Source organism: Gopherus evgoodei, chromosome 9, assembly GCF_007399415.2.
Source record: "Gopherus evgoodei ecotype Sinaloan lineage chromosome 9, rGopEvg1_v1.p, whole genome shotgun sequence".
Lineage (NCBI taxonomy): Eukaryota > Metazoa > Chordata > Testudines > Testudinidae > Gopherus > Gopherus evgoodei.
Window position 1 is genome coordinate 37,849,522 of NC_044330.1, and position 27,491 is coordinate 37,877,012.

General features: G+C 43.0%; 1 protein-coding gene across 1 annotated transcript in view; it reads left to right on the forward strand.

The window, feature by feature from the left end:
- The first annotated feature begins 5,288 nt into the window (after nucleotides 1-5,288).
- Nucleotides 5,289-27,491, forward strand: part of WDFY1 (WD repeat and FYVE domain containing 1) — a 50,562-nt gene continuing 28,359 nt past the window's right edge. The window contains exons 1-4 of the mRNA XM_030575102.1: nucleotides 5,289-5,662; nucleotides 20,965-21,032; nucleotides 26,006-26,079; nucleotides 27,342-27,396. Of these exons, the coding sequence (XP_030430962.1) occupies nucleotides 5,526-5,662; nucleotides 20,965-21,032; nucleotides 26,006-26,079; nucleotides 27,342-27,396 (334 nt within the window). The 5' untranslated portion in view covers nucleotides 5,289-5,525. The remainder of the gene's footprint in view (nucleotides 5,663-20,964; nucleotides 21,033-26,005; nucleotides 26,080-27,341; nucleotides 27,397-27,491) is intronic.

The following is a 27,491-nucleotide window of genomic DNA, read 5'->3' on the forward strand; positions in this document are numbered from 1 at the left end:
CCACCACTTTTTTGCTGGTATAGGCTGTCTCTACACTAGGAGGGGTTTGCTGGTATAGGTGATATAACTATCCTAGCAATACTTCTAAGTATAGACTAGGTTTTAGAAAGCAGCAGCCCCACAGTTCCATGTTAAATTTGAGACTTTCACAGACATAACGGAAACCCATCACTGTGAGTTCTGCTCCAGCTGTATCAACCTCTCAAAGCCAAAATAGAGAGACGCAACATGGAGCAATGGTTCAAAATAATGAATGATAATAATGAATAGCACATGAAGCTTTAAATACCACAGGATAAATTACTGTAGTGTGAACAGAGGTGTTTCTAATATCAACTTACTGAGCCAGCATGGCTGATATAAATTACCTACCCTACAACTATGAGACTTTCAAATGCGAGTGTTAGGTGTAAGATGTAGGACAACTGTCAAGTGCCAGCATTTATTTGGGAAACTCCTAAGGAGGGCTGGGGCGCAGGGGTGGAGAGGAAGCATGGAAAGGCCTCAGAGCTCCAGGCAAACTCTGCATGGTGATGAAGCATTGATAATGCAGAACACAGACAAATGTTTAAAGGAGGCTAAAATAGCTGGCATGCTATTGAATATTTAGAGACAGCATGGAATGGGTAGGCTAAAGGGGTGGAGGTTGGCTTTGTGTCTGTGTCAGATCGTATGTGTAAGTGGCGTCAGGCTCACACAGTGTTACCAGATTTGCCCGTTACTTTGGGGTATGCTCATTTATTAGAGTTACTCTTCAGGGGGGAGATGGGACAGGGGGGACTTCAGTAATTCTATCAATGTATTGCTTCTGTCACTTGTGTGTAAATATGGAGTTCTGCTCCTCCTTTCTGCAAGTCCCTCCCAGTGGAGCTATCCTGCAGGACCTAGGTTCCCTAGGGCCTTCAGCCCCAGCACCGGATGAACACACAAACACATTACTGCAGCAAGTCTGAGTGGACTGGGTCAATCAGCACTTTCAAGCTTCCACCCTTACATGCCAAAGGTACCGCACCGGAACAGAGTTAGCCTGAGCAGGCTGGGTCAAGCAGCACTTCCAAGCTGCCAGCCTCATATGTCACAGGTTCAGCACATCCCTAACCCACTTTTATGTCACAATTGTACTGGCAGTGACCCACTTGATGAGCAAACCCCACCATACTTTTGGGCACTACAGGGATCTTTAGCTTAGGTAAAAGAAGCGTTGTTGCAGAGTAAATGGGGAAGCTAAAATCACCAAAGAATTGTTAGGTATAAAAAAAATGTTGGTGTTGTTTAATATGTTCAATTAGGTATTTTAATAATATGTTTTTGAAGTAATGTTAAGTAAATCACTGGCTTCAATAGAATTTAATATGGAGTATATTAACTATGACCCTTGGACTCCATCTTTGTAAGCAAACTTGTTTACAACTTGGACACTGGAGTCCTCTGGCTCAAACCAGACTGAACCAGCTTTTCCCGCCTTAGAGATTATATAAAGTCTTGCTCAGAGCCTGCACAGGGCTGTATATTCCAGTGGCAGTACGTCCACGGTTGGGTCTTCCTGATGCTTCAGAGCTAGAGTAGAGTGCCAATCCCACAGCGAGGTTGAGGAAGGAGAGGCCTGTCATCACTATCCCCATCACAGCTAATCGAATCCATCTTATCTGTGGACGGTCCTGCCTTCCTAGTGTCCATCATCCCAGAGAGTCTCCCTGCCTGAGACAAAGTCCAACAGTCGTCGGGACTCCTCAGTAGTCCTCCTCGAAGGCTCTAAATCAGCTGGAGAGTAGCAGGTCCTGGGCTTCACAACTGTATGCTGTGTCCACTGTGCCTAAATCATAGGAAAGATTTCTGTATTGGGGTTTCTTTATTGTCTTCTGAATACCAAGGGGGGTTTTGTAGCTCTGAGCTTCAAGCTCCTAAAGCCAGTTACTGAATCACTGTATGTTTATTTCCCTCTCCTCGATTTTTCCCAGTTTTCTGTACCTTTACCCTTAATACACTTACCTTTGTTTGCACCACAGTACCTAGTCTTTTCTTCATTTTTATTATATCACACAGGGAGGGAGGGATATCCTTATTGTAAGCTAAATCCACCAGTGACAGATACAGAAGGGAGTTGAGTCTGTTCTTCTGGGAAAAGGGGCTTTCCTTCTATCTCCCTTCTACCATTTCTAAAGTTTTCCTTTCTGTAGCGTTGCCTTATTCCCCTTGAGGCAACAGAATAAAGCTGAGAGAGAGAGAGAGAGAGAGGCAACCAGCTGAACCATAAAAGTTATTTATTGAATAATAATGATAACTACTCAAGGAGAGCTAACCCAACCTAACAGTTACCTTATTAAAGGTTAATACCTGAGGTAGAAAGGAAAACAGAGAGAGAGAGAAGCATCTTGCTGCTCTACAAAGCTTGAATTGGTTGGGGTTTCAGAGTCTTGGGGGTAGTTCAGGGTCCTGAGTGCTGGAGACAGGCAGATCCCCCAGCACGATCAGTCTGGAGAAGATGCAATCCCAGTAATAAAAAGATAATAATAGGAGATATACCAATCTCCTAGAACTAGAAGGGACCTTGAGGTCATCGAGCCCAGCCCCCTGCCTTCAATAGCAGGACCAATTTTTGCCCCTGATCTCTAAGTTGCCCCCTCAAGGATTGAACTCACAATCCTGGGTTTAAGCAAGCCAATGCTCAAACCACTGAGCTATCCCTCAGAGTTTGAGTCTGTGTATCAGAATGCTTACTGGAGTATGAGTAGGGTTTTTTGTAGGGAAAATACAATAGTTCAAGGGAGAATACTAGATTTGTTTATGGGTAAACTGATGACTCAAGGGTTTTATTTAGGCTAGACAATAGGAGCTGATCACTCCTAACTATGGGTGATGTTTCTTTCAGGAAGCTCACAATGCAATTAGGCAGCTTCAGTATTATGGATATCAATCAAGGATTCATTACTAGAATTGGTCTGAGAACTGCTGAGCTGGGTGTGTGCAGGTGTAGGTTCATTAACATCTAGAGCAGAGACCCCCATCATGCAGTGCTTCCCAGCTTTTCTGGTCCCAGAGTTCAGTGCAGTTCTTCCGTTGGAATCTCAGGCCATGTCCAGACTACCCGCCGTATCGGCAGGTTAAAATCGATTGCTCGGGGATCGATATATCGCGTCTAATCTAGATGCGATATATCGATCCCCGAGCGCGCTTATATCGATTCCGGAACTCCATCAACCCCAACGGAGTTCCGGAATCGACACGGAGAGCCGCGAACATCGATCCCGTGCCTTCTGGACGGGTGAGTAATCCGATCTTAGATATTCAACTTCAGCTACGTTATTCACGTAGCTGAAGTTGCGTATCTAAGATCGATTTCCCCACTCTAGTCCTAGTCTGGACCAGCCCTCAGTTCTCCATTCTGTATGCTAATGGAGATGACTCCCTATCCCATCTTTGATGCAGATGAGGCATGGGGATTTGCCTTTGTTCTTGTCACCCTTGTCAGGAGGGGTCTAGGAGTGTCTCCAATCCGCCCTTCATTGCTCTCTGCAAGTCTTTGATCAGTTTTGGTTCAAGCAGAGGTGGCGGGGGAGGGGGGTGTCTTTCATGAGTCAGACAGACTGGATTCTAAGCCCTGGTTCCCCAAGAACACAGAGCTAACTGGTATCAAGGGGGAAGATAAGAGATCTGCTACTGCTGCCAGTAAAGGGAGCTCTCCTTTATCTTAGGAGATAGGCCTGTGTTTAGAACAAAGGACAAGGGCCTAGCTGCCAGCACATGGATGGGCTCCCGGGGCACCTACCACTTTTGCTCTCATTCTGGCAGTGTCTGATGGGTGTGTGTGGCTCTCGAGAAGTACTGCCCTGTTGTCAAGGTTCCCTCCCCACTCTGAACTTTAGGGTACAGATGTGGGGACCTGCATGAAAGACTCCTTAAGCTTATTTCCCAGCTTAGATTAACAGTAAGATGCCACCACCAAGCATGTTTCAAATCTTAGGGGAGAGCCACTTGGAACTCTGCCTTTCCCCAAATATTTCCCAAGTCCCTAACTCCCCCTTTCCTGGGCAGATTTGAGACTAATTCCTCCCTCCGCCCCCCCAAGTCCTTACACCCCTTTTTCTGGGTAGGCTTGAGAGTATATCTTCACTAATTAGTCCTGGTGAACACAGATCCAAAACCCTTGGATCTTAAAACAATGAAAAATCAATCAGGTTCTTAAAAGGAGAATTTTAATTAAAGAGAAAGGTAAAAATCATCGCTGTAAAATCAGGATGGAAAATAACTGTACAGGGTAATCAGATTCAAAGAGCCCAGAGGAACCCCCTCTAGTCTTAGGTTCAAAGTTACAGCAAAACAGGGATAAACCTCCCTCTAGCAAAGGAACATTTACAAGTTGAGAAAACAAAGATAAAACTAACACGCCTTGCCTGGCGGTTACTTACAAGTTTGAAATATCAGAGATGTGTGCAGAAAGATTTGGAGAACATGGACTGATGTCTGGTCCCTCTGAGTCCCAAGAGCAAACAACACCAAAACAAAGAGCATAAACAAAATCCTCCCCCACCCACCCAAATTTGAAAGTATCTTGTCCCCTTATTCATCCTTTGGGTCAGATGTCAGCCAGGTTACCTGAGCTTCTTAACCCTTTACAGGTAAAAGGATTTTGGTGCCTCTGGCCAGGAGGGATTTTATAGAATTATACACAGGAGGGTTGTAACCCTTCCCTTTATAGTTATGACACCTGCTGGGAGACCCTCCCTGGAGAGCAACAAACCCTGCTGGGAGACCTCTGGACAGCTCCCAGCCCTATGGGGAAAACACTAGATTGGGCTGGGTTGGCTGCTCACAGTTGGGGTTGCCAGTTTTGGCTAGATGAATTCCTGGAGGTTTTGTCACATGACATTATCTTGATTTAAAGATTAATCCTTAGTTCTTGGTGACTCCAGGACAATCCTGGAGGGCTGGCAACCCTGCTCACGGTCCTTCACCGCTGCTGCCATTGGGCTCCTGTGGTAAGCTGATGCTCAGGGCCCTGTGCCAGCACCACTGGCATCTCAAGTTGCCTGGATCACCCAGGCAGTGACTTCACCCTTATACACACGTAACCCCCCAAAGTAATTTCCCTGCTTTTCTATGAAATACGACCCCTAGTCTTCCCAGAAGAGGTGCAGAGCTATTTGTAAGAAAAACTCCATCAGGTTGCAGTGCGTGCTGCCCTGGGTCTTTTAGAGGCCCTGCTTCTCTGGAGACTACGCAGCCCATCCTCGGCGTCAGGACATTTTAGAGGCTCCTCTACTTCAGAGTATACGGGAGCCTCTGCCTGGCACTGGGGCCTTCCGGTCTGCGCCACTAGTCTAATAACCGGGGCGCTCCGCTCCTTCCTGAGGCGTCACTACTCGTGATATTACGGGATCCTCCGGAGCCCTGTCCTTCCTGTGGAGCCGCTACACCTGATATTACGGGCGCCCATCGCCTCTTATCCCCCACTCCGCCGAACAGGGCTCTCACCTCTGCCCGTCACTCAGCGGAGGGGCCGCCCCCGGCGGAGGCTCCGCAGCGAGATGGCGGCCGAGATCCACGCCAGGCCGCAGAGCAGCCGGCCCGTCCTGCTCAGCAAGGTCGAGGGGCACCAGGACGCGGTGAGCGCCGCCCTTCTCATCCCCAAGGAGGACGGGCTCATCACAGCCAGCGAGGACAGGTGGGCGCCGGGCCGCCCGCTCCCTGGGCACGGGCAGAGCCTCCCCCATCCCCGGGCGGGCCCCCCGGCTCAAGGCTCCGGATCTCTCCGGGGAAGCCCCCTCGGCTCCCTGCCCCGGCCTGGCAGGCGGCGGAGGCTGCAGGTCGCTGGGTCTCAGCCCTCGCGGGGGGAGGGGGGCTTCCCTCCCTGCCTCCCCCCCAGCAGCCCGCCCCTCGCGGTGCCCCCTGGAGGGGATCGCTGAGTCGTTTGCGCGTTGGCCGGCTAAACCCAGGGGTGTGAGCCATTGAGGGGGGCTCCCAGGGACCTGGGGCAAAATCAGCGCTTGGTCCCGCTAGTGAAGGCGGGGGCTGGGGTCGCTGACCTCTCGGGGTCCCTTCCAGCTCCGCAGGTATCTTTGGTGGGGGGGCTCCCTGCTTGCCTGGCTCGGGCTCCGACCCCTCCGCGGCTCCAGCAGCGCCCTGCCGGGTGCGGGGGCCGTTGCCGTTCCAGGTGGCAGCGCTGTGGGTCAGAGCCCGCCCTGAGGTGCCGCCTGCCTTCCCCAGACAGGTCGGGGCGGGGAGGGGGCGGGGAGGGGTCCGCAGGAAAAGCGTGTTCGCTCCGGCAGTGAAGTGCTGGGGCTTGGGCTGCGCTGGAGAAGAAGAAGAAAGCTCGTGGGTCGTGGGGGGAAGAAGTACACTGAGGGCAGAGTAATGCGCCAGTGCCCGTCAGTAAGCCCTGGGCTTCCCTAGCCTGTGCTATTGAATCAGGTGCAAGTGCTGATTACTGGGAAAATCCGTTAGACACCTCAGACCCGAGAAGTGCTTTTGTCAAAGGCTGAATGCTGCTCTGAGGAAGAGGTGCAGGCACCTTATTTAAACACCACCAGAGAGTCCAATTCTGGTCGCCGGTACACTGGTGTGAAGTCAGAGTAACATGGCTCAGACTTCTCTAGCACTGAGAGTAACTTCTGTAAACAGGAGTCGAATTTGGCTCTATTATTTTGAACTTGGTCCTGGGATTGGCAAAAGGTAGCAGTGTTAGGTGAGTCCCGCTGGATGTGAGAGATGCAGGATTGAGGGGCAGAGTGTAAAGAGGCAAACTCTCTCTTTAAGGCATGAATTTGGCCAGAAGGCACAAAATAGTGATTCTTGCCACTAGCCATAAAGAAACAATGGATTGCAACACTGACGAGGGAAAACGAACCACTTGTTACACTGGGAGTGGTGAATTGTGAAACTGAGCAAGTTGGCTAGATACTGCCATTTGGGGTTGGTTACAAGTGAGATGAACTTCTAAATATTAGTACTAACAAATACTTCATACAACTTGTTTTGAGGCTCTTGATGCACTTTGAAGATAAATTAAGCCTCCCAATTCTCTTCTGAGGCTACGTCCAGACTACCCGCCGTATCGGCGGGTTAAAATCGATTGCTCGGGGATCGATATATCGCGTCTAATCTAGACGCGATATATCGATCCCCGAGTGCGCTTATATCGATTCCGGAACTCCATCAACCCCAACGGAATTCCGGAACGAAAGGGAGAGCCACGAACATCAATCCCGCGTGGTGTGGACGGGTGAGTAATCCGATCTTAGATATTCGACTTCAGCTATGTTATTCACGTAGCTGAAGTTGCGTATCTAAGATCGATTTCCCCCCTGTAGTGTGGACCAGCCCTGAGGTAGGCAGATATAATTATGTCTTTTACAGATGGATAAATGGAAGCACATAGAAAGGTTAGATGGCTTCCCTGAATTAATATAGAGCCTATGGCAGAGCTAGGATTAGATCAGGCTTTCTTTTAATCACTAGATCACATTGCTTCTATGGTTATTGGGAGGGACAGCAGCAAAACTTGGAAAAATCAGTATCATCTGTAGTGAAAAACACTTATCTAGTGGAAGAGAAGAACAGACATACTGAGGATTGTTGGGCTGGAAGGGAGGTTCAGCCATCAAGATTGTCTGCAAGATGCTGTTATGAAGTGGTGGTAGTGGAAGGAATTTTCCAGCAGATGGGAATGAAGCAGAAGAAATAGGAGCTGCTTTTTTTTTCCAGTTCAAAACATTTCAGTGTCTTCTGCTCTAGAGAAGTTATAGTCTGGACTGGATAAGGGCAGGGGTAATTATGAGACTGAAAAATATCCTCACACCAAAGCAGCAGCTCTTGACTAGGATGTGGGGGAGAGTTACAGATAAGGACCATTGTTTGTTATAAACATTAACTCAGTTTAAAACAACAAACAACCCTGCATGATATGTATTTGGAAGCGTACCTGTTGGTAGAACCGGTGAGCAAAGCCCAGGAAATCCCTATAAACTAGGTATATTGTAACAACTGATTCCTGACATCTTAGTAACTTAACACTAGTAAAGGAGTGCCCAGCATTTCTCAGGGGAGAAGACAGAAAATCCATATTCACTTTCTGTTCTGCGGAGGGATAGTATGAACTTTTTTTTTTCTGATTAACCTATCAAGAACTTCTTTAAATTCTGGAAAGAATTCAGATTCCAACTTGTATTTTGTTGTGAGGAAGGAGTTGAAGACTACATAAGAGAGTCTTGTAAACAAGTAGTCTGCTTATTGTTTTGATTAACATGTGCAGACTAGAGACAGAATTGCCTTTTGGGATGTGGTTGGGAAACCCACTTCCATTTGACAAAGTAGATTAGAACCTTTAGATTAAGAACATAAGAATGGCCGTACTGGGTCAGACGAGAGGTCCATCTAGCCCAGTATCTAGCCACCAACAGTGGCCAATGCCAGGTGCCCCAGAGGAAGTGAACCTAACAGGCAGTGATCAAGTGATCTCTCTCCTGCCATCCATCTCCATCCTCTGACAAACAGAGGCTAGGGACACCATTCCTTACCCATCCTGGCTAATAGCCATTTATGGACTTAACCACCATGAATTTATCCAGTTCTCTTTTAAACGCTGTTATAATCCTAGCCTTCACAACCTCCTCAGGTAAGGAGTTCCATAAGTTGACTGTGCTGCGTGAAGAAGAACTTCCTTTTATTTGTTTTAAACCTGCTGCTTATTAACTTCACTTGGGGCTGGCCCACACTACGGGGGGGAAATCAATCTTAGATACGCAACTTCAGCTACGTGAATAATGTAGCTGAAGTAGAATATCTAAGATCGGGTTACTCACCCGTCCTCACCGTGCGGGATCGATGTTCGCGGCTCTCCCTGTCAATTCCGGAACTCCGTTGGGGTTGATGGAGTTCCGGAATCGATATAAGCGCGCTCGGAGTTTGATATATTGTGTCTAGATGAGACGCGATATATCGATCCCCGAGCAATCGATTTTAACCCGCCGATTCGGCGGGTAGTCTGGACGTAGCCTTGGTGACCCCTAGTTCTTGTTGTTGTTCTATGGGAATAAGGAAAAGTTATTTACTTATCCACTTATTTCACATCACTCATGATTTTATAGACCTCTATTATATCCCCCCCTTAGTCTCCTCTTTTCCAAGTCTCCTCTTTTCCAAGCTGAAGAGTCCTAGCCTGTTTAATCTTTCCTCATATGGGACCCTCTCCAAATCCCTAATCATTTTAGTTGCCCTTTTCTGAACCTTTTAGAGTAATGTTTTAGTCTTAGGCATGTTTAATCTTTAGCTCAGCTCTTGTGATCATGGTGAAAAGTTAAAAAATGTGCACCTTGAAGACTCAGATCAGAAAGCAAATGCAAATTATCCAAAGCTTTGAAAATACCACCCATAGACAGCTAAACGTGGCTTTAGGAGTTCTTGGGTCGGGCTAGGGATGTGGGGTTTGGGGTGTAGGAGGGTGCTCTGGGCCGGGACCAAGGGGTTTGGAGGGCAGAAGGGTGATCAGGGCTGGGGTCTGAGGGGTGGGGGTGTAGGCTCCATGCAGAGCTTACCAGAAACAGCAGCATGTCTCTGGCTCCTACATGAAGGCGTGGCCAGGCTGCTCTGTGCGCAGCCCTTTCAGCAGGTGCTGGCCCCGCAACTCTCATTCACCGAGGTTCTCGGCCAATGAGTTGGGAGCTGTGGAGTCAGTGGTTGGGGGTGGGGACAGAGGCAGTGTGCAGAGCTGCCTGGCCACTCCTCCACCAGCAAAGGTGACTAGGAGGACCTCATGGCCAGGCAGCTCTGCAGGCATGCTGCCTCCATCTGCAGGTGCCACCCCTGCAGCTTCCATTGTCTGAGGCCTGGAGCTGGGGAGTCAGTTCTCAGGGAGCGGGGATGGAGGCAGCGTGCCTGCAGAGGTGCCTGGCTGTGCCTGCACCAGCAACAGCAGGGAGGGGGAGCTGCCCAAGGTGAGTGCCTGCGCGGACGTCAGAATTTTTACCATGGACACATAGCTGATCCCTGGCACTATGTACTGGGGTTGGGATGTGATCAGAGCAAGCCTGGAGCAGTTTCCTTAGCTCTGTTCCATGGAGATGGGGAAATCTTATGTCTCATGTAGTACCTTGGAGGGAGATTGGCTACTGGGGCCATATTCTGGATCTGTGGTGGAGCCTGGCCAGCTCAACTTCCCCTCTCCCCCCCCCCCCCGCACAAACCCCCTCACTACAGCTGCTCTGGTGCTATAGTCTCTTCTGCTGCTGCTTTGGTGGCAGTGTGGAGCCAGAATTAGTATGGTGTTGATTTATTTTGATATGCTTCCATGCAAAGGACATAAGGGAAACAGTGATTTTTTTCAACATGTTATCTCTGCGAAACCTGAACAGCATTTTATGGCCCTCTGTCTCTAGCCCCAGAGCTATCAAAGGCCTGTTTCAAACGTGGTGGTGGTGGAACTTCATACACACAGTTTTCAACTACTTTTTGTGGTGATGTTAGGATAAGTACTGGAGTTGCTGCCTGCTCTCCCTACAATAATATGCTGCATCTATAAATCTCCTATACTAAAGCTTGCTCAGATACTGTGTCCCCAGTTAATACCTAAACATTGCACCTTTTTTAAAGTTCAAAATGTCTTTTAAAAAGTGATACACCAAAGATGGTAAGGAACTGTATGTAGCTTAAAACTGAGAGTCTATGAACAATCCTATAATCTGTTTCATTAGTCCAGGGAGTTACTGTTTTGGTTCTGTGAATCCCAGATTTCAGCATTTCTTGCATTAGATTATTTGTAAGAGAGTGCTTGCTCTCTTGAGAATAGGGGGAATATAAGATTGTCATGTATCTTTGAGCCACAGCTTAATGTGGTGTCAAACTGTTTATTTGACTTCAAACTTCGTGCTCTTCTGCTTTTACTTCAGAACAGTGCTTGAACTCTAGGACATAAGAGTTGTACAGCATAGGTGGCTGTTCCATACATTAACTTCTCACGTCTGCTGGCACCAAAGAACAGGGATAACAATTGTCACATTCTATCCCTCCCAGTTTAAGCAGCATGCCTCTTGAGTAGATTGTGGTGTAATGCATAGCCAACTTGATGTTAATGTTACCTGTATCAAGTTTTACTATCAACTAGTACAGGGATTGGCAACCTTTCAAAAGTCTTTCAGAGTGTTAGCTGTGTTAGTCTGTATCCTCAAAAAGAATGAGGATTACTTTTGGCACCTTAGACTAACAAATTTGAGCATAAGCTTTCGTGGGCTAAAACCCACTTCATCGGATGCATGCAGTAGAAGATACAGTAGGAAAAAAATATATAAATAAAATACACACACACACACAACATGAAAAAATGGGTGTTGCCATACCAAGTGTAACAAGGGTAATTAATTAAGGTGAACTTTTAGGTGAGCTATTATCAGCAGAAAGAAAAAAACTTCTGTAGTAATCAGGATGGCCTATTTCCAGGCATTGACAAGAAGGTGTGAGTAACAATAGGGGGGAAAATTAGCATGGGAAAATAGTTTTACTTTGTGTAATGACCCATCCACTCCCAGTCTTTATTCAAGTCTAACTTAATGGTGTCTAGTTTGCTAATTAATTCCAATTCTGCAGACCTTGTGTGGATGGTGGAATCTTGCTATTGAAAATCCTCTGCTGAGAGGATGGTAGGGATCCTAGAAGAGTGAGCATTTGATTATTGTTCCATCATTGCTCCTATTAGGACTTCACTAATTGTTTGGTGTTCTTGTCTTTTCTTGAAATGAAAACCCCCACATAAGAGTACTGGCACTTATGATATACAACATCACTAACAGGAAACATCCCTCCCGGAGACCAAAAACATTTGTTATGGAACTTGCTCAAAGTCACAGTGAGTCAGTGACAGAACCAGAACTCAGGAGTCCTCACTCTCCCATGCTCTGAATGCTTATCATGCTGACTCTCCAGCCTTTCACAATGGCATAAGGCATAAACTAGTAACTCTAGAGTAGCTGAAATATTAAAATTCTAGAGGTTTTAAAAGTGAACTAATATAGCTTAGATATTCATATGGATATATAATATGTTTCATTATTATCTTGTTGTGCCGTGGTTGTGTGTATTCCTTGTGTTATGGAGGCAATGGCCTTGTCAGAACTAGCTTTTCAAGTAATGCTCTAAATGCAACAGCCTGAAGAAAGCTGCTTAGGATTAAACTTTGGGGTTGCTTATGGCTAAAATTATTAAATACACTTTGATTTTTATGGAAGTTGCAACTTCCCAATAGTGATGATTTCTTGAACATACTGTGATTCTCAGTGCTAAACTTTTGTTTCAGCGACAGTATTTCTTTGGTCATTCTCTTCAGAAAATTTGCCACAGGCTTTTCAGTAACAGCTGTGATGGGTGAGTCAAACATATCAGTATATTGATTCACTGTGTATCTTATTTTACATCACAGATCCACCTCCTTAAACTGGCGGGTTCAGCTTACACTTCCTAAATAAGGAATAAAATATAAAATTAAATTTTGGGTGTGGCTTTTATTTTTTAAACCTTGGTTGGGAACTTACAGGACATCACTTCTCAACATTGAGAAACTAGGTCAGATTACAAAGGATGAATATAGGCAAACAACACAGGAATGCAGGGGCAAGATTAGAAAGGCAAAGGCACAAAATGAGCTCAAACTAGCTGTGGGAATAAAGGGAAACAAGAAGACTTTTTATCAATACATTAGAAGCAAGAGGAAGACCAAGGACAGGGTAGGCCCACTGCTCAGTGAGGAGGGAGAAACAGTAATAGGAAACTTGGAAATGGCAGAGATGCTTAATGACTTCTTTGTTTCAGTCTTCACTGAGAAGTCTGAAGGAATGTCTAGTATAGTGAATGCTTACGGGAAGGGGGTAGGTTTAGAAGATAAAATTAAAAAAGAGCAAATTAAAAATCACTTAGAAAAGTTAGATGCCTACAAGTCACCAGGGCCTGATGAAATGCATCTTAGAATGCTCAAGGAGTTAATAGAGGAGGTATCTGAGCCCCTAGCTATTATCTTTGGAAAGTCATGGGAGATGGGAGAGATTCCAGAAGACTGGAAAAGGGCAAATATAGTGCCCATCTATAAAAAGGGAAATAAAAACAACCCAGGAAACTACAGACCAGTTGGTTTAACTTCTGTGCCAGGGAAGATAATGGAGCAAGTAATTTAAAGAAAACATCTGCAAACTCTTGGAAGGTGGTAAGATGATAGGGAATAGCCAGCATGGATTTGTAAAGAACAAATCGTGTCAAACCAATCTGATAGCTTTCCTTGATAGGATAATGAGTCTTGTGGATAAGGGAGAAGCGGTGGATGTGGTATACCTAGACTTTAGTAAGGCATTGATACGATCTCGCGTGATACCTTTATCGATAAACTAGGCGAATACAATTTAGATGGGGCTACTATAAGGTGGGTGCATAACTGGCTGGATAACAATACTAGAGAGTAATTATTAATGGCTCCCAATCCAGCTGGAAAGGTAGAACAAGTGGGGCTCCGCAGGGGTCTGTTCTGGGACTGGCTCTGTTCAATATCTTCATCAACAACTTAGATGTTGGCATAGAAAGTATGCTTATTAAGTTTGCAGAAGATACCAAACTGGGAGGGATTGCAACTGCTTTGGAGGACAGGGTCAAAATTCAAAATGATCTGGACAAATTGGAGAAATGGTCTGAGGTAAACCGGATGAAGCTCAATAAAGATAAATGAGAAGTGCTCCACTTAGGAAAGAACAATCTGTTTTACACATACAGAATGGAAAGAGACTGTCTAGGAAGGAGTATGGCAGAAAGAGATCTAGAAGTCATAGTGGGCCACAAGCTAAATATGAGTCAACAGTGTGATACTGTTGCGAAAAAAAGCAAATGTGATTCTGGGATGCATTAACAGGTGTGTTGTGAGCAAAACACGAGAAGTCATTCTTCCGCTCTACTCTGCTCTGGTTAGGCCTCAACTAGAGTATTGTGTCCCCTTTGGGCACCGCATTTCAAGAAAGATGTGGAGAAATTGGAGAGGGTCCAGAGAAGAGCAACAAGAATGATTAAAGGTCTTGAGATCATGACCTATGGAGGAAGGCTGAAGGAATTGGGTTTGTTTAGTTTGGAAAAGAGAAGACTGAGAGGGGACCTGATAGCAGTTTTCAGGTATCTAAAAGGGTGTCATCAGGAGGAGGGAGAAAACTTGTTCACCTTGGCCTCCAATGGTAGAACAAGAAGCAATGGGCTTAAACTGCAGCAAGGGAGATTTAGGTTGGACATTAGGAAAAAGTTCCTAACTGTCAGGGTGGTTAAACACTGGAATAAATTGCCTAGGGAGGTTGTGGAATCTCCATCTCTGGAGATATTTAAGAGTAGGTTAGATAAATGTCTATCAGGCATGGTCTAGACAGTACTTGGTCCTGCCATGAGGGCAGGGGACTGGACTCAATGACCTCTTGAGGTCCCTTCCAGTCCTAGAGTCTATGAATTGTGAATGGTTGTGGAGGTAGGCAAAAGACCCTCAATGCAGATCTCACTAATATGGGTGAATCCCATCCTTATGTGCTATAGTGCAATCTTTGAGTTACTGCTAGGCTCAGGAACTTGGGTGCAGAAAGAGAAGAGTTCCCTAGTATTCTGTTCCTGTGGGGAATAAGGGAATATTTGTTATGATGATCCGTTTCAAATCAGTTTTTCAGCAGATGGAGGAGGTTGAGTGCTACTTTGGGTTACTCTGTAGATCATAGTGTAACCTAACTTGTGTTGATGCAAATGAGAACAGAATCCAACCCTGAAACTAGCAGTGCAGTTGGATCATCTTTATCTCTTTATCCAAGCGTCTGTGGCTTTACCACAAGACTGATAAATCCTGAGCAAAGAAAACTATTTGTAATATGCAAGTTTCCAAGGGAATTGAAAAGTACTCAACAATCTCTTGCTAGTTCTTGTGTCTGTAAGCATTTGTCTGAGCTTTTGTATTTACACTAAATATATTTGCAAAGTAGTCTTGCAGTTCTCTTATAGTTTTGTATGTAAATACAAGGGACCAGCTCTGGGACCATTAGAATTCATTGGCACACTTTTCAGTGGCTTGGTTGGGACCAGGATTTGGCCCTGGGGCAATAGTTCAGACCAGGAGTAGGCAACCTATGGCACGCATGCCAAAGGTGGCCAGGACCCGGTCAGTGTGAGTGCCAGTGAAAAATCAGCTTGTGTGCCACTGGTTGAATTAGATCTATGCCTCCGAAGAAGTGGGCTGTAGCCTATGAAAGCTTATGCTCAAATAAATTTGTTGGTCTCTAAGGTGCCACATGTACTCCTGTACTTTTTGTGGATACAGACTAACACAGCTGCTACTCTGAAACCTATCTTTTTAATACTGTTTTGGAAACATGTTCATGGTAGTGTTCCATTCAGTTTGCTGGAGATTTAAGTTGTTCGGTCTGACAGAAAATTGTGCCTGCCTTGAAATCTTTGTTAGCCATCAGAATTCTTTAGTATTTAAAACAAAAGTCATGAAGTGCCACTTCTTTTAAATTAGAGGATGGTATTTGTGATTGTGCCAATATTTGCATGCTAAGACTTGCTAATGGCACAAATGCAAACTTGCATTCAAGTTGTGTGTTTTTTATTTTTCCTAAATAGTAGACCTAATTATTCAAAGAGGGGTTTAAAAAATAAGTTGGAGTTTTAGCTGAACTGCATACATTGATGGAGTTCTACAGAATTTCAGAACTTTTCCTTGGTCTTAATGCCTTCAGAAGGTTATCTCAAGTGACAAAATGTTCAACCAATGAAACACCAAGTGAGAAACTCCCATTGATCAAATCTTGAGGACACAATAAATATGGTCTGTAACAGCTTTTGAAAAATACTTTGTTTTTAAATGAACCTTTTCATGCATTCTCATATACCACACAATGAGTACAAACTGAAATTCACATTTGGATGTAGCTATGATTTGTAATATCTCTAGCCTGGAGGGACTACTACTTCAGCTTAGCCACTTTTCACTTTGTTATATCCCAGAAGAGTATCCTTTTAATCATTGATTGATTGAAATAAACAGTGTAACTTAATATTTTACACTTCTGTAGTATCCACATTAATGGATCTGTAAAGTTAGCCTCACAACATCCATGTATAATAGGTCTGTATTACCTCTGTGTTTCATAAGGGAATCTGAGGTTACAGAAAAGTTGAGTGATGCTATCTGTAGTTACAAAAGTCTGGAAGGGTAAGCAGGAACCAAATTCCCTGGAGTTCTAGTTCTGTGTATTGAGCACTGGACCATTTGTTAAATAAAATGGGATTGAGAATGAAAGAGCTGGGGTTCATGAGTGACTTTTGACTCTAATGTTGTATAACTCTTGACATGAATAGTGTACATAAGAGGGATGTGTGGAAAGATCATTATTTGCTATAGGAGCACTTCATTCTAGTCTCTCCTTGTTTTGACATCAACTACCAAGAAGTTCACTCTCTTCAGGAAGAGCACTGCAGCTGCAGACATCTAAGAGGCAAAGAAAGGAGAAGTGGAGAAATCTGTGTTGGCTGTATAATTAGTCATTGCTGACAAGGGTCTCTTCAAAATTTGCTATGCTTCATAACATCCATTTACAGTACTAACAGAGGGACTGGAGCAATAATAGTCTCATCAGTCTTGAATGATTGCAAAATGCAAACCTGATATTGGTGGTTTAATTCTCATCTGGATTTTCTTTTAAATCAAAATGAAAAGAAACTTTCTAAGATTTTGTTTGGCTGACCTTTGCAGTTTGAAGGCCATGTAGCTGGAGACAATGAGAGGAACTATATCTCTCATCTCAGAGAGTAGTTGTTAATGACTCCCAATCCTGCTGGAAAGGTATAACAAGTGGGGTTCCGCAGGGGTCTGTTTTGGGACCAGTTCTGTTCAATATCTTCATCAACGATTTAGATGTTGGCATAGAAAGTACGCTTATTAAGTTTGCGGACGATACCAAACTGGGAGGGATTGCAACTGCTTTGGAGGACAGGGTCAAAATTCAAAATGATCTGGACAAGTTGGAGAAATGGTCTGAGGTAAACAGGATGAAGTTCAATAAAGATAAATGCAAAGTGCTCCACTTAGGAAGGAACAATCAGTTTCACACATACAGAATGGGAAGAGACAGTGTGTCTAGGAAGGAGTATGGCAGAAAGAGATCTAGGGGTCATAGTGGACCACAAGCTTAATATGAGTCAGCAGTGTAATACTGTTGCAAAAAAAGCAAACGTGATTCTGGGATGCATTAACAGGTGTGTTGTAAACAAGACACGAGAAGTCATTCTTCCGCTTTACTCTGCGCTGGTTAGGCCTTAACTGGAGTATTGTGTCCAGTTCTGGGCACCGCATTTCAAGAAAGATGTGGAGAAATTGGAGAGGGTCCAGAGAAGAGCAACAAGAATGATTAAAGGTCTTGAGAACATGACCTATGAAGGAAGGCTGAAGGAATTGGGTTTGTTTAGTTTGGAAAAGAGAAGACTGAGAGGGGACATGATAGCAGTTTTCAGGTATCTAAAAGGGTGTCATCAGGAGGAGGGAGAAAACTTGTTCACCTTAGCCTCCAATGATAGAACAAGAAGCAATGGGCTTAAACTGCAGCAAGGGAGATTTAGGTTGGACATTAGGAAAAAGTTCCTAACTGTCAGGGTAGTTAAACACTGGAATAGATTGCCTAGGGAAGTTGTGGAATCTCCATCGCTGGAGATATTTAAGAGTAGGTTAGATAAATGTCTATCAGGGATGGTCTAGACAGTATTTGGTCCTGCCATGAGGGCAGGGGACTGGACTCGATGACCTCTCGAGGTCCCTTCCAGTCCTAGAGTCTGAGGGCTTGTCTACATCAGAAAGTTGCAGCGCTGGTGAGGGAGTTACAGCGCTGCAACTTAGGAGGTGTACACATCTGCAGGGCACCACCAGCGCTGCAACTCCCTGTTTGCAGCGCTGGCCGTACTCCCGTTTTGTCTCGGGTGTAGAGGATCCAGCGCTGGTGATCCAGCACTGGTAATCAAGTATAGACACTTACCAGCGCTTTTCTTGACCTCCGTGGAATAAGCAGGTATCCCAGCATACCTGAGGAAGCCTCTGGTAATCAAACTGGTCTCCTTCCCCAGCTTGCTCTCGCGTTCCCCGAACCCCGAGCAAGCAGGTCTCCTTCCCTGAGGTTTGCTGGGTGGTTCCGGGAACGCGAGAGCAAACCGCGGCGAAGCTGGTCTCCTTTCCCGGTTTGCTCTCGCGTTCCCCGAACAAGCAGGTCTCCTTCCCTACGGTTTGCTGGGTGGTTCCGGGAACGCGAGAGCAAACCGCGGCAAAGCTGGTCTCCTTTCCCGGTTTGCTCTCGCGTTCCCCGAACCCCCCTTGAAGCCGCCCAACAGCGCTGCAGTGTGGCCACATCTAACACCACTTGCAGCACTGGTTGCTGTAAGTGTGGCCACTCTGCAGCGCTGGCCCTATACAGCTGTACTCATACAAACAACCAGCGCTGCAAAATTTTAGATGTAGACATGGCCTCAGTCTGAGTCTTTAACAGATACTATATGCACCACATTCTCAAGAAATTGCCAGCTTGTTGCTAGTCAGATAATGTTATGCCATCATTGTACTGTTTTCAAGAACAGTGACATGAACAAGAGACCTGAGAGGAAACAAAGGCTATATGCTTGCAAAATCTGTAGTGAATGTTTTCAGTTGCCATGATTACTGCAGTTCACCCTTCTGTCAGCTGAGAACAAAGATAATTGAAGGGCTTTGATTAAAAGTGAGAGGCTTGAATTAGTGCATCTGAAAGCTGCACTTGGAAATTCTTCAAACTGTTTTGGTGAGTGTGATGAAGCTGCATAAAAAGCAGCAGGTAAAATGATCTGAACTTTCTAAAAGCTGTGGAAAAAACAACGGTGGTGGGTTGTTGTGTTTTTTTTTGTTTTGTTTTTTTTTAAAACAGCAGTGCCCAAATGGAAGGAGCATGTGGACTTTTTGGGAACAGTGTTATGAATGGTTCACATCTGTTCTGTTAAATGAGGGAAAACAACCCCTGCTTCCATAAAGCATAATTTCTGGATCTTGCCACAGGTTGTGGATGATTGTAGGGGAACCATGTCACTTTCTCCAAATAAGACACATTTGTGACAGATAACCTATATAACTGAGGGGCTTGGGTGGAGTGCAGTGTGTGGGGCATGGGATGACATGTTGAATAAAAATTCAACAGCAGCTTGACGTCCAGCCTTCCTGGGGGAAATTGGGTATGTGGTCACATATGACATGCATTTTTAATAATGCATATGCAAAATAGCCTGAGTTAGTGGATGCATTGGCAACCCTAACTTTGCCGAAGTTTTGACATGGCATTCGTACCAGCATGAACTGCAAACTGAATAGCTTTTTTATGTAAAATTTTTGGTTGGAATTCTAATATAATACACTGTAGTCCAGCCTTGAAAATACACCAAACCAAATGCCATATCTATTTGCCCTCTTTTTCTTTTATTGTAGTTAAAATTTAATTTAGTTGTCTAACAGCCTTGTGTGGGTAAGCAGAAAATGTAAGCTTGCTGTAACTTGTGACAGGACATAACTCTTCTTAAAAAGCAGTAAAATTGCCAATCCCCCTAACACCCAAAACAGTCAACCAACTCTATCCAACCATTTGTGAAAGCAGTGCCAGTGTTTTAATATATCACATTTCAGTGGTAGTATCTTGTAAATGTGATTTGATTTTTTTTCCTCATTCCCTCAGTGTAATCTGTAACTATCTTCAAGATAATAGTATAAATGGAGGCTCAAATTACTCTCAGCCACAAAAGGGGAGACTGGCTAGCAAAGCCTTGGAAAAGCGGAAGCTAAAACTAGGCTAGAAAAAAATCTTAGTGACACTATCTACTTGAATCTTTTAATTTTTATTTTTTAATCTTCTGCTGAAGCCTCTTTTAAATGTCATGTCTCGGATATTTATCATATAAAAATACAGATTTTCTGCCGCTAGCTGTTCTTCCTCTTCTTCCTACCCACCCCCAAAAAGCCTTCGGGAAGGCACAGGAGCAACAGTACTAAATTTTCTGAAGATCACTTTTCCATCCCTTTCCCTTCTTTTAGGACCTGTACCATTGGATTCAATAGGAGCAGGCCTTATGTGCACAAACCTGCATATTGTCTCCATTTCTGTTCTGTTTAAATTAGCAACAAAACCATATCAACACTTTATTTGCATTTTATATACAAGGGAGCTCCTCTCAGCAGTACATGATCTCATGCTTGTGCATTGAGACCATGTGCAACTAATAACAAAACTGGGAAACTGGTCATACAGAAAGTAATCTAAGCTTATGTGTGGAGGAGGAAGGGGAGATTGGGGAATTATTTTTTTTTGTTTGTAATCCTTGCCACGTTTATTTCACTTGTAGCAGTAGTAAATATAGCTTGAGCATTTTGTGCAGTGGAATGGACTACAAAAGGAAGCGGTTGATCCACCATCACTGCTACTGTTTGATAACAGGGTAGTCACCCTGAAAAATGCAGAGAATCAGAATGGGTGACTCAACTGATCTTTGTGACCTACTATCTGTTAGTTTGAATGTAATTATGTAGTATAAACATATGTTTGTTTATATATAAAATGTGTCTGATTTGACAGTAGGATGCCCTGATGCTTCCTGAATCAGGCTTAAATCTCTTCTCTTTTGATTCTGACAAAGAATATTTAATAGATGTAATGAACTATTATCTGACAGAAGGGTTGAAATAGTCTTTCTCAAAGCCTCCTATACCTACTCAGATAACATTACAACTGCTATGGAGGAAGCTGTTGGGAGTTCTCTCTGAAGGCATTATCCTGTGCAATATTAAAATTGGGTAGTAGAAAAGCAGAATGGGTTACTTGAGTCTTTATAAAAAAATAAAAAAAACGCCACCAGTATAGGTGTAACAAGTGATGCATAAGCTTACGTTTCTTTTTTCTTCCTCCTTTCCCTTACATCCTGCAGAACAATTCGAGTATGGCTGAAAAGGGACAGTGGCCAGTACTGGCCCAGCATTTACCACACAATGTCATGTAAGTAACACTATACTTAAATGTAATGTTATGATGTATTAGTGGTGTTTACTAGGTTCAGCCAAACATAGAATCCATTCTGTGGATCTGTTAAATAGTTAATGTTAAAAAAAAGCGATAGTAATTTGTTTGATTACGCTATGCAAAACCTCTTTTGAATTACAATAATTTAACACTAATTGTAGATAAGCTCAGAAACAGAAATTGCTGGGTTTTTAACTTTTTCAGCATAAATGTACTAATTTTTTGTCAAAATAATTCTTCAGCCTTACGTGATGTTTTAAAGGACTTTGTGCCAACTCATACAATGGGGAGAATCTTTAGTAATGTCTCATAGTTTGGTAACATTACACTTACACGCAGTTTTTAAAGGAACACTCTCAAATTCTTTGTCTGAATTTGACTTAATGTTTCTAGGGGTGTGTGTGCTGGATTCTGAATGTTTTTAGCCTTAAAACTCTTAGTGAGAAATTAAAAACTGAAAGAGCATCTTGTTTATCTATGTAATATTATTGGACTCAGAAGTTGCTATTGCACATGGTCCTGCTAGTGTATTTAAATATTTAGGAGTTGATCACAGGGGGAAATGCTTACTGTTAAACCCGAACATATTGTCCATAAAATCTGTTCTGCTTTAATCTTTCTGCCTAAAGAATCACAACTTAAATATAGAGCTGCTACCTAGATGTTTTACATAAATGGTATTATAAATGTATAAGATACACAGAAACATAGGGCCAAACTGTCATAAACAGATAGTTAAGGGTTAATAGAACAGGAGTACTCGTCTCTTTTGACTGTAAAGGGTTAACAAGTTCAGTGAGCCTGGCTGTCACCTGACCAGAGGACCGATCAGGGGACTGGATACTTTCAAATCTTGAGGGAGGGAAGTTTTGTGTGTGTGCTGTTAGTGTTTGGTGGTTGTTCTCTCTGGGTTCTGAGAGTGACCAGACATGCAACCAGGTTTCGCTCCAACCTCCCTGATACAGGTTCTTATAGATTCAAAATAGTAAGTACTAGGTGATAAGGCGAGTTAGGCTTATGTTTTCTTTATTTGCAAATGTGTATTTGGCTGGAAGGAGTTCAGATTTGTATTTTGCTGAAAGGATTTTAATTTGTACTTGTATACTTAGGCTGGGAGGGTATTCCCAGTGTCTATAGCTGAAAGACCCTGTAACATATTCTATCTTAAATTTACAAAGAGAAAAAACAGTAAAAAAAATATTTTTTTAATTAAAAGCTTTTCTTGTTTTAAGAACCTGACTGTTTTTGTTTTTTTTTTATTCTGGTGAGACCCCAGGGGACTGGGTCTGGATTCACTAGGGAATTGGTGGGGAGAAAGGAGGGGAGAGAGAGAGGTTAATTTCTCTGTTAGGATTACTTTCTCTCTCTCTCAGGGAGAGTCTGGGAGGAAGAGAGAGAAGGAAGAGGGGAAGGTGAATTTTCCTCTGTTTTAAGATTCAAGGAGTTTGAATCACAGTAATCTTCCAGGGTTACCCAGGGAGGGGAAGTCTGGGAGAGGCAACGGTGAGGGAAAGGGTTTACTTTCCTTGTGTTAAGATCCAGAGGGTCTGGGTCTTGGGGGAACCAGAGTGTACCAGACACTGGTACAAGTACTAAGCTGGTAATTGAGCTTAGAGGAATTCATGCTAGTACCCCATCTTTTGGACACTAAGGTTCAGAGTGGGGAATTATACCATGACACACACCCTGCAGTATAATCAAAGCTACCATTGAAGACAGTTTTGACTGAGGACTGCAGGGTTTGGCCCTTAATGTTCTGCTCTGTTATCTCTGGTACAGCTGCATTCCAACTAACAAATCTTAATTATAGGCTGAGCTGAACTTGTGCATCAGCATCAGCATCACTTTTTTTTCTCAACCATTAAACCTTTAAAACAAAGGTCGAGAGGACTAGAAAAAGCTGAAATTTGACACAAAATTAGGTTGTAACTTGGGACCTAGGAAACAGTAGGCTATTTAGCCTGACATCAATCCCAGGCTAAATCCCAGCCTTGGAAAAGCTGATCTGGGATGCAGTCAGAATTACAGGATTGTAGCATGATTAAGCTAATCAGTATGGTTTTACGGAAAATACATCTTGTAAAATTTACCATTTTTTTTTAGATGAGTTTGGTTGATAAAGGTGGAAACATAGTATACTTAGACTTTTGTAAGGCATTTGATGTATTCCCACATAACAGTCTGTTTTGTGGACGAACATCTTGAAGATCAATGCAGTCCATACTAAATGGATCAATAACTGATAGTTCACAAAAAGTAATTGTAAAAGGGAATAGTGGTCCAGTGTGAGTGTTTCTAGTGAGGTCTGTCTGGGATTTGTTCTTGGCCCAGTGCTATTCAATATTGCTGTCAATGTCTAGAGGAAAATATAAGATGACACAAATTAGTGGAATGGTAAATGATTGGAACAAGTTAGTTATAGGACCTGAATCATTTGGTGGGTTTATTTGAGCATGCATTTTAATATTGCCAAAGGCAAGGCCATACATCTAGGAACAAAGAAGGTAGGTCATACTTACAAGATTGGGCACTGTATCCTAAAAGCAGTGACTCTCTAAAAGGTTTAGGGGTCATAGAAAACAACTAGTTGAATATGAGCTTCCAATATGATGTAGCTAAAAGGGTGAATTTGATAGTAGGATGTATAAGAGGGACAATATCAAGAAGGATTCGGGAGGTGGCATTATCTCTGCATATGGCATAGAAAATACTCTTTCCACACTGCCAGAAGAAGCTACTTCTGTTAAGTGATCTCACTTTTAACAGTCTCTGAATCCAAGTGCTTAATTGACTTCTTCCAGTTCACTGGTGTGACTTTCTTTAAAACATCAGCAAACATTTCTTGAAGGGTTCTTATTCCCAAACTAGATCTTTTTTACGGGCTACTGTCATGATAGGTTTTCCCTTCTAGTGAGAGCATGGTATGGTAGATCTCAAATCAGTGGAGGCTACCCTCAGAAAGACCTCAAGACTTCTGGAATATGCTGTGCAGTTTCACTTTTGTTTCTAGTGGCTGTCCCTCCCTTCTTACGTTTATCTTGACTTCTTGTCCAGATCTATTCCACCCCAACAATCTTCTATTCCTTGAACTTTTTTGAAACTTTTCACTTTTAGAGAGGTGTAAGGGATTGACTGAACGCAAATTTGCAGAGGGACAATAGGACTGAGGTCTGTTATTTCTCATGTGTGTATAAAAACATGTTTTCTGTTAACAAGCATGTTATCTCTGGAGACACAAATCCAGTTTGAGAACTGCAAAACTAAGGATGTCTGATGGTATCTTCTAGACTGAGCACCGAGTCCCATTGAGATAGATGAATTCACCTAAATCTATACGGAAGCCCCTGGAACTCTGTAAAATCAGGTCCCTAATCCATCAACTATTGAAACTCATTTAAACTTTTTTTTCTTAAACATTACATGAATGTATTGTCTCATACTATAGAATTAGAATTTATAATCCATATTCCATTATGAAATATCTTTGAGCTATAATGTATCTTAATTAAAACGATCTTTTAGATAGGTATTTTCCTCAAAGCGTTTTTATCAAAAAATCTGATTTTAAATTGATTTTTTTTAATCCACCCTGGATTCAGGGTGTAGAAAACAAACCACCTAATAAGATGCTAGAGAAGCTGTCTCTATTTAGTTTATCCAAGAGAAGTTTAAGGAGGTGATGTGATCAGTCTACAAGTGCCTATGTGGGAAAGATTTGATGTCTTTTTTTTTTTTTTTTTTTTTTTTTTTTTAAATCTAGCAGAAAAAGACAGGTGATTCAGTGGGTTGGAAGCTGAAGCTAAACAAATTCAGGCTAGAAATAAGGTCCTCATTTTCACAGTGATGGTAACTAACCAATGGAACAATTTGCCTAGCAATGATGTGGGTTCCCCATCTCTTGAAATCAAGACTAAAAGACCTACTATAGATCAAACAGAAGTTATAGGCTTGATACAGAAATTACTGGGTGAGGTTCTTTGTGCTGTGTTATGCAGGAGATCAGATTAGATTATTGGAATGGTCTTGTCTAGCATTATGTATCAAAGGAAGCAGGAAAAGAATCGTTATGTTTAAGTTACGTTAGACGTGCAAAAAAATATCTGCCAAAGTATTAGAAAAAACAGTAAATCAGAGCCTCTCCTCCACAAAGATGTCTAGTGTTGCATGTGATTATCATTATTATGATGTAGAAATTGTGATGAAGTAGATTTGTCACCCTTATTTATTTTTGCATTCAATTTTTTAATTCCTTTTTCATTGTCTATCTTGTAGCTTTGTTCACCACATTCTCTCTCGCTAAATATGTCTAAAGACATTCTTCCCTTTTTGAGGTTTCTTCTGGTTTTGTAATGGACTCTTAGAATAGCCTGCCTATAATCACATGAGAAACAATCTTTTCTTTTTTTGCATGGCTGCCAACAGAATCACAAAATATGATGTGCAAGGTTTGAAATGCATGATTGGACATCAGGTTAACATGTGATCAAATATTATTTCTGCCCTGAAGTCTGCCTCCTCCAGTGGTACCTTATGACAACTCAGAGATGTTGATGGTCATGAAGAGTTGCTCTGTCGTGCAGTACAAAGCCTTTGAACTTGAGATAACATAGCAAGCCTCATTTTGTTGTCAGCTTCTGTGTGTGAACTCTTCAAGCCAGATTTTCAGCCCTAGTCAAATTCCATTTGTTCATTCCAGCTTCTGGAATTAATGGGGTGTATTTCCTTTATAGCACTACTGTGCCTTGCTGTAGCCTAGCAACAAGGAATTAAATAATTCAAACAAAGCAAAGATACACACGATAAAATAACTCCATGTCTTCAGTTGGAGCTTGACTGTCAATCTGCTTATCAGAACCAGGCATCTTTCTTCCTAGAGGCCAAAAACATTCAGTGTTAATTGTGATATGATATGTACTTTAACAATTGTCTTGTGATGGTCTTCTTGGCAGCTCCTTGTTCAGCTATGGCTTATCATCATGACAGCAGAAGAATATTTGTAGGCCAGGATAATGGTGCCATTATGGTAAGTTATTGCTGCTGCAGTTTGTTTTAAGAATGCAAATTTAATTGTGAAGCTTCTTTGGTAGTGGCTGGATAATTGCAGACTTGAGTGAATTATCCATGTGCAGTATTTTCAGCCAGCCTGTATCCAGCCCTTTATTTTATACTTAAATCAAACTATAGAATAACTGAAAACTGTTTGATGTTACTTCCCCTAAAACACAGTTTCCTTGCTGTAGGGCTTCGTGTCCTTGTGTGTATGATTCTAGTCCATAGTTCTTGCAAACCATGCTCTGTGGCATTAGCATCCAGCCCTTTCTCTGTCCCTTGTCTGGGATCACCCAACCATGCATCCCTCACCTCATTCCTTGGTGCAGAGGCTACATCCTTCCTGCTTCGTCTTTGTGTGTGTCCTTTTTTCTTGTCATGTTTTTACACTCTTGTTTTTCCCCCTGTGTTGCAACATATACTTTCTCCCACAAAAAATGTTGCAAAGAGCAATCATCTGTTTCTAATAGAAAAGGGTAGAGGGAACACACAACTAACCTCAGAGAAGGGATGAAAAATTGTGACTAACAAAATCTTCACTTCCATAAGAAACCATTAAAAATACCCTACCACCCTGCATCACCTTGTAACTGTTAATACCAGATGAAATTTTGCATTTTTTCCTTCCAACACGTTGTCTTTGGTCAACTTGATTCTGAGTGCAAATCCTCTGCTGAAAAGATGAGTGATCCATCTCCATGCAGCTGATACTAATAAATCTGCACTTTAATCTGTGATCAGCGTGGTATTGAGTGTAGTATCTGCCAGCCTGTGGCTTCTAAGGGCTGGTCTCCACTAGAAAATTAGATTGACCCAGCTATGTTCAGGGGTGTGAGAAATCCACACCCGTGAGTGACCTGGTTTAGCCAACCTAAGTCCCTGTGTGTTCAGCACTAGGTTGATGGAAGAACTCTTCCACCAACATAGCTACTGCCTCTTGGAGAAGTGAATTAACTACAGCAATGGGAGAACCCCTTCCTTCGCTGTAGTGAGTGTCTATATTGAAGTGCTTCAACGGTGCAGCTGCAGTGTGTCAAGTTTAGACAAGCCCTGAGAACAAACCTGTCTTTTTGTAGCATGACAGATGGTTTTTGGCTGCCAGCTTAAGTCTGTTGCTTACATGAGGTTATTGCTGTGTTCTTGATGCCAAAGATTTTCCTCAGTCAGTCTGATTCCCATTTCAGCCTGAGAAGATGTGCTGTTTTACTTTGTCTAACTGTGTTTCCTTGGTATTAGGAATTCCATATCTCAGAAGACTTTAATAAGATGAACTTTGTCAAGACGTACCCAGGTAATACAGCATGGGATCTTCGCTAATGTATTTACTTCACAGATGAGATTTTTAAAACATACGGTATGTTAGGTGGCATCTTCATAATTGAGCCT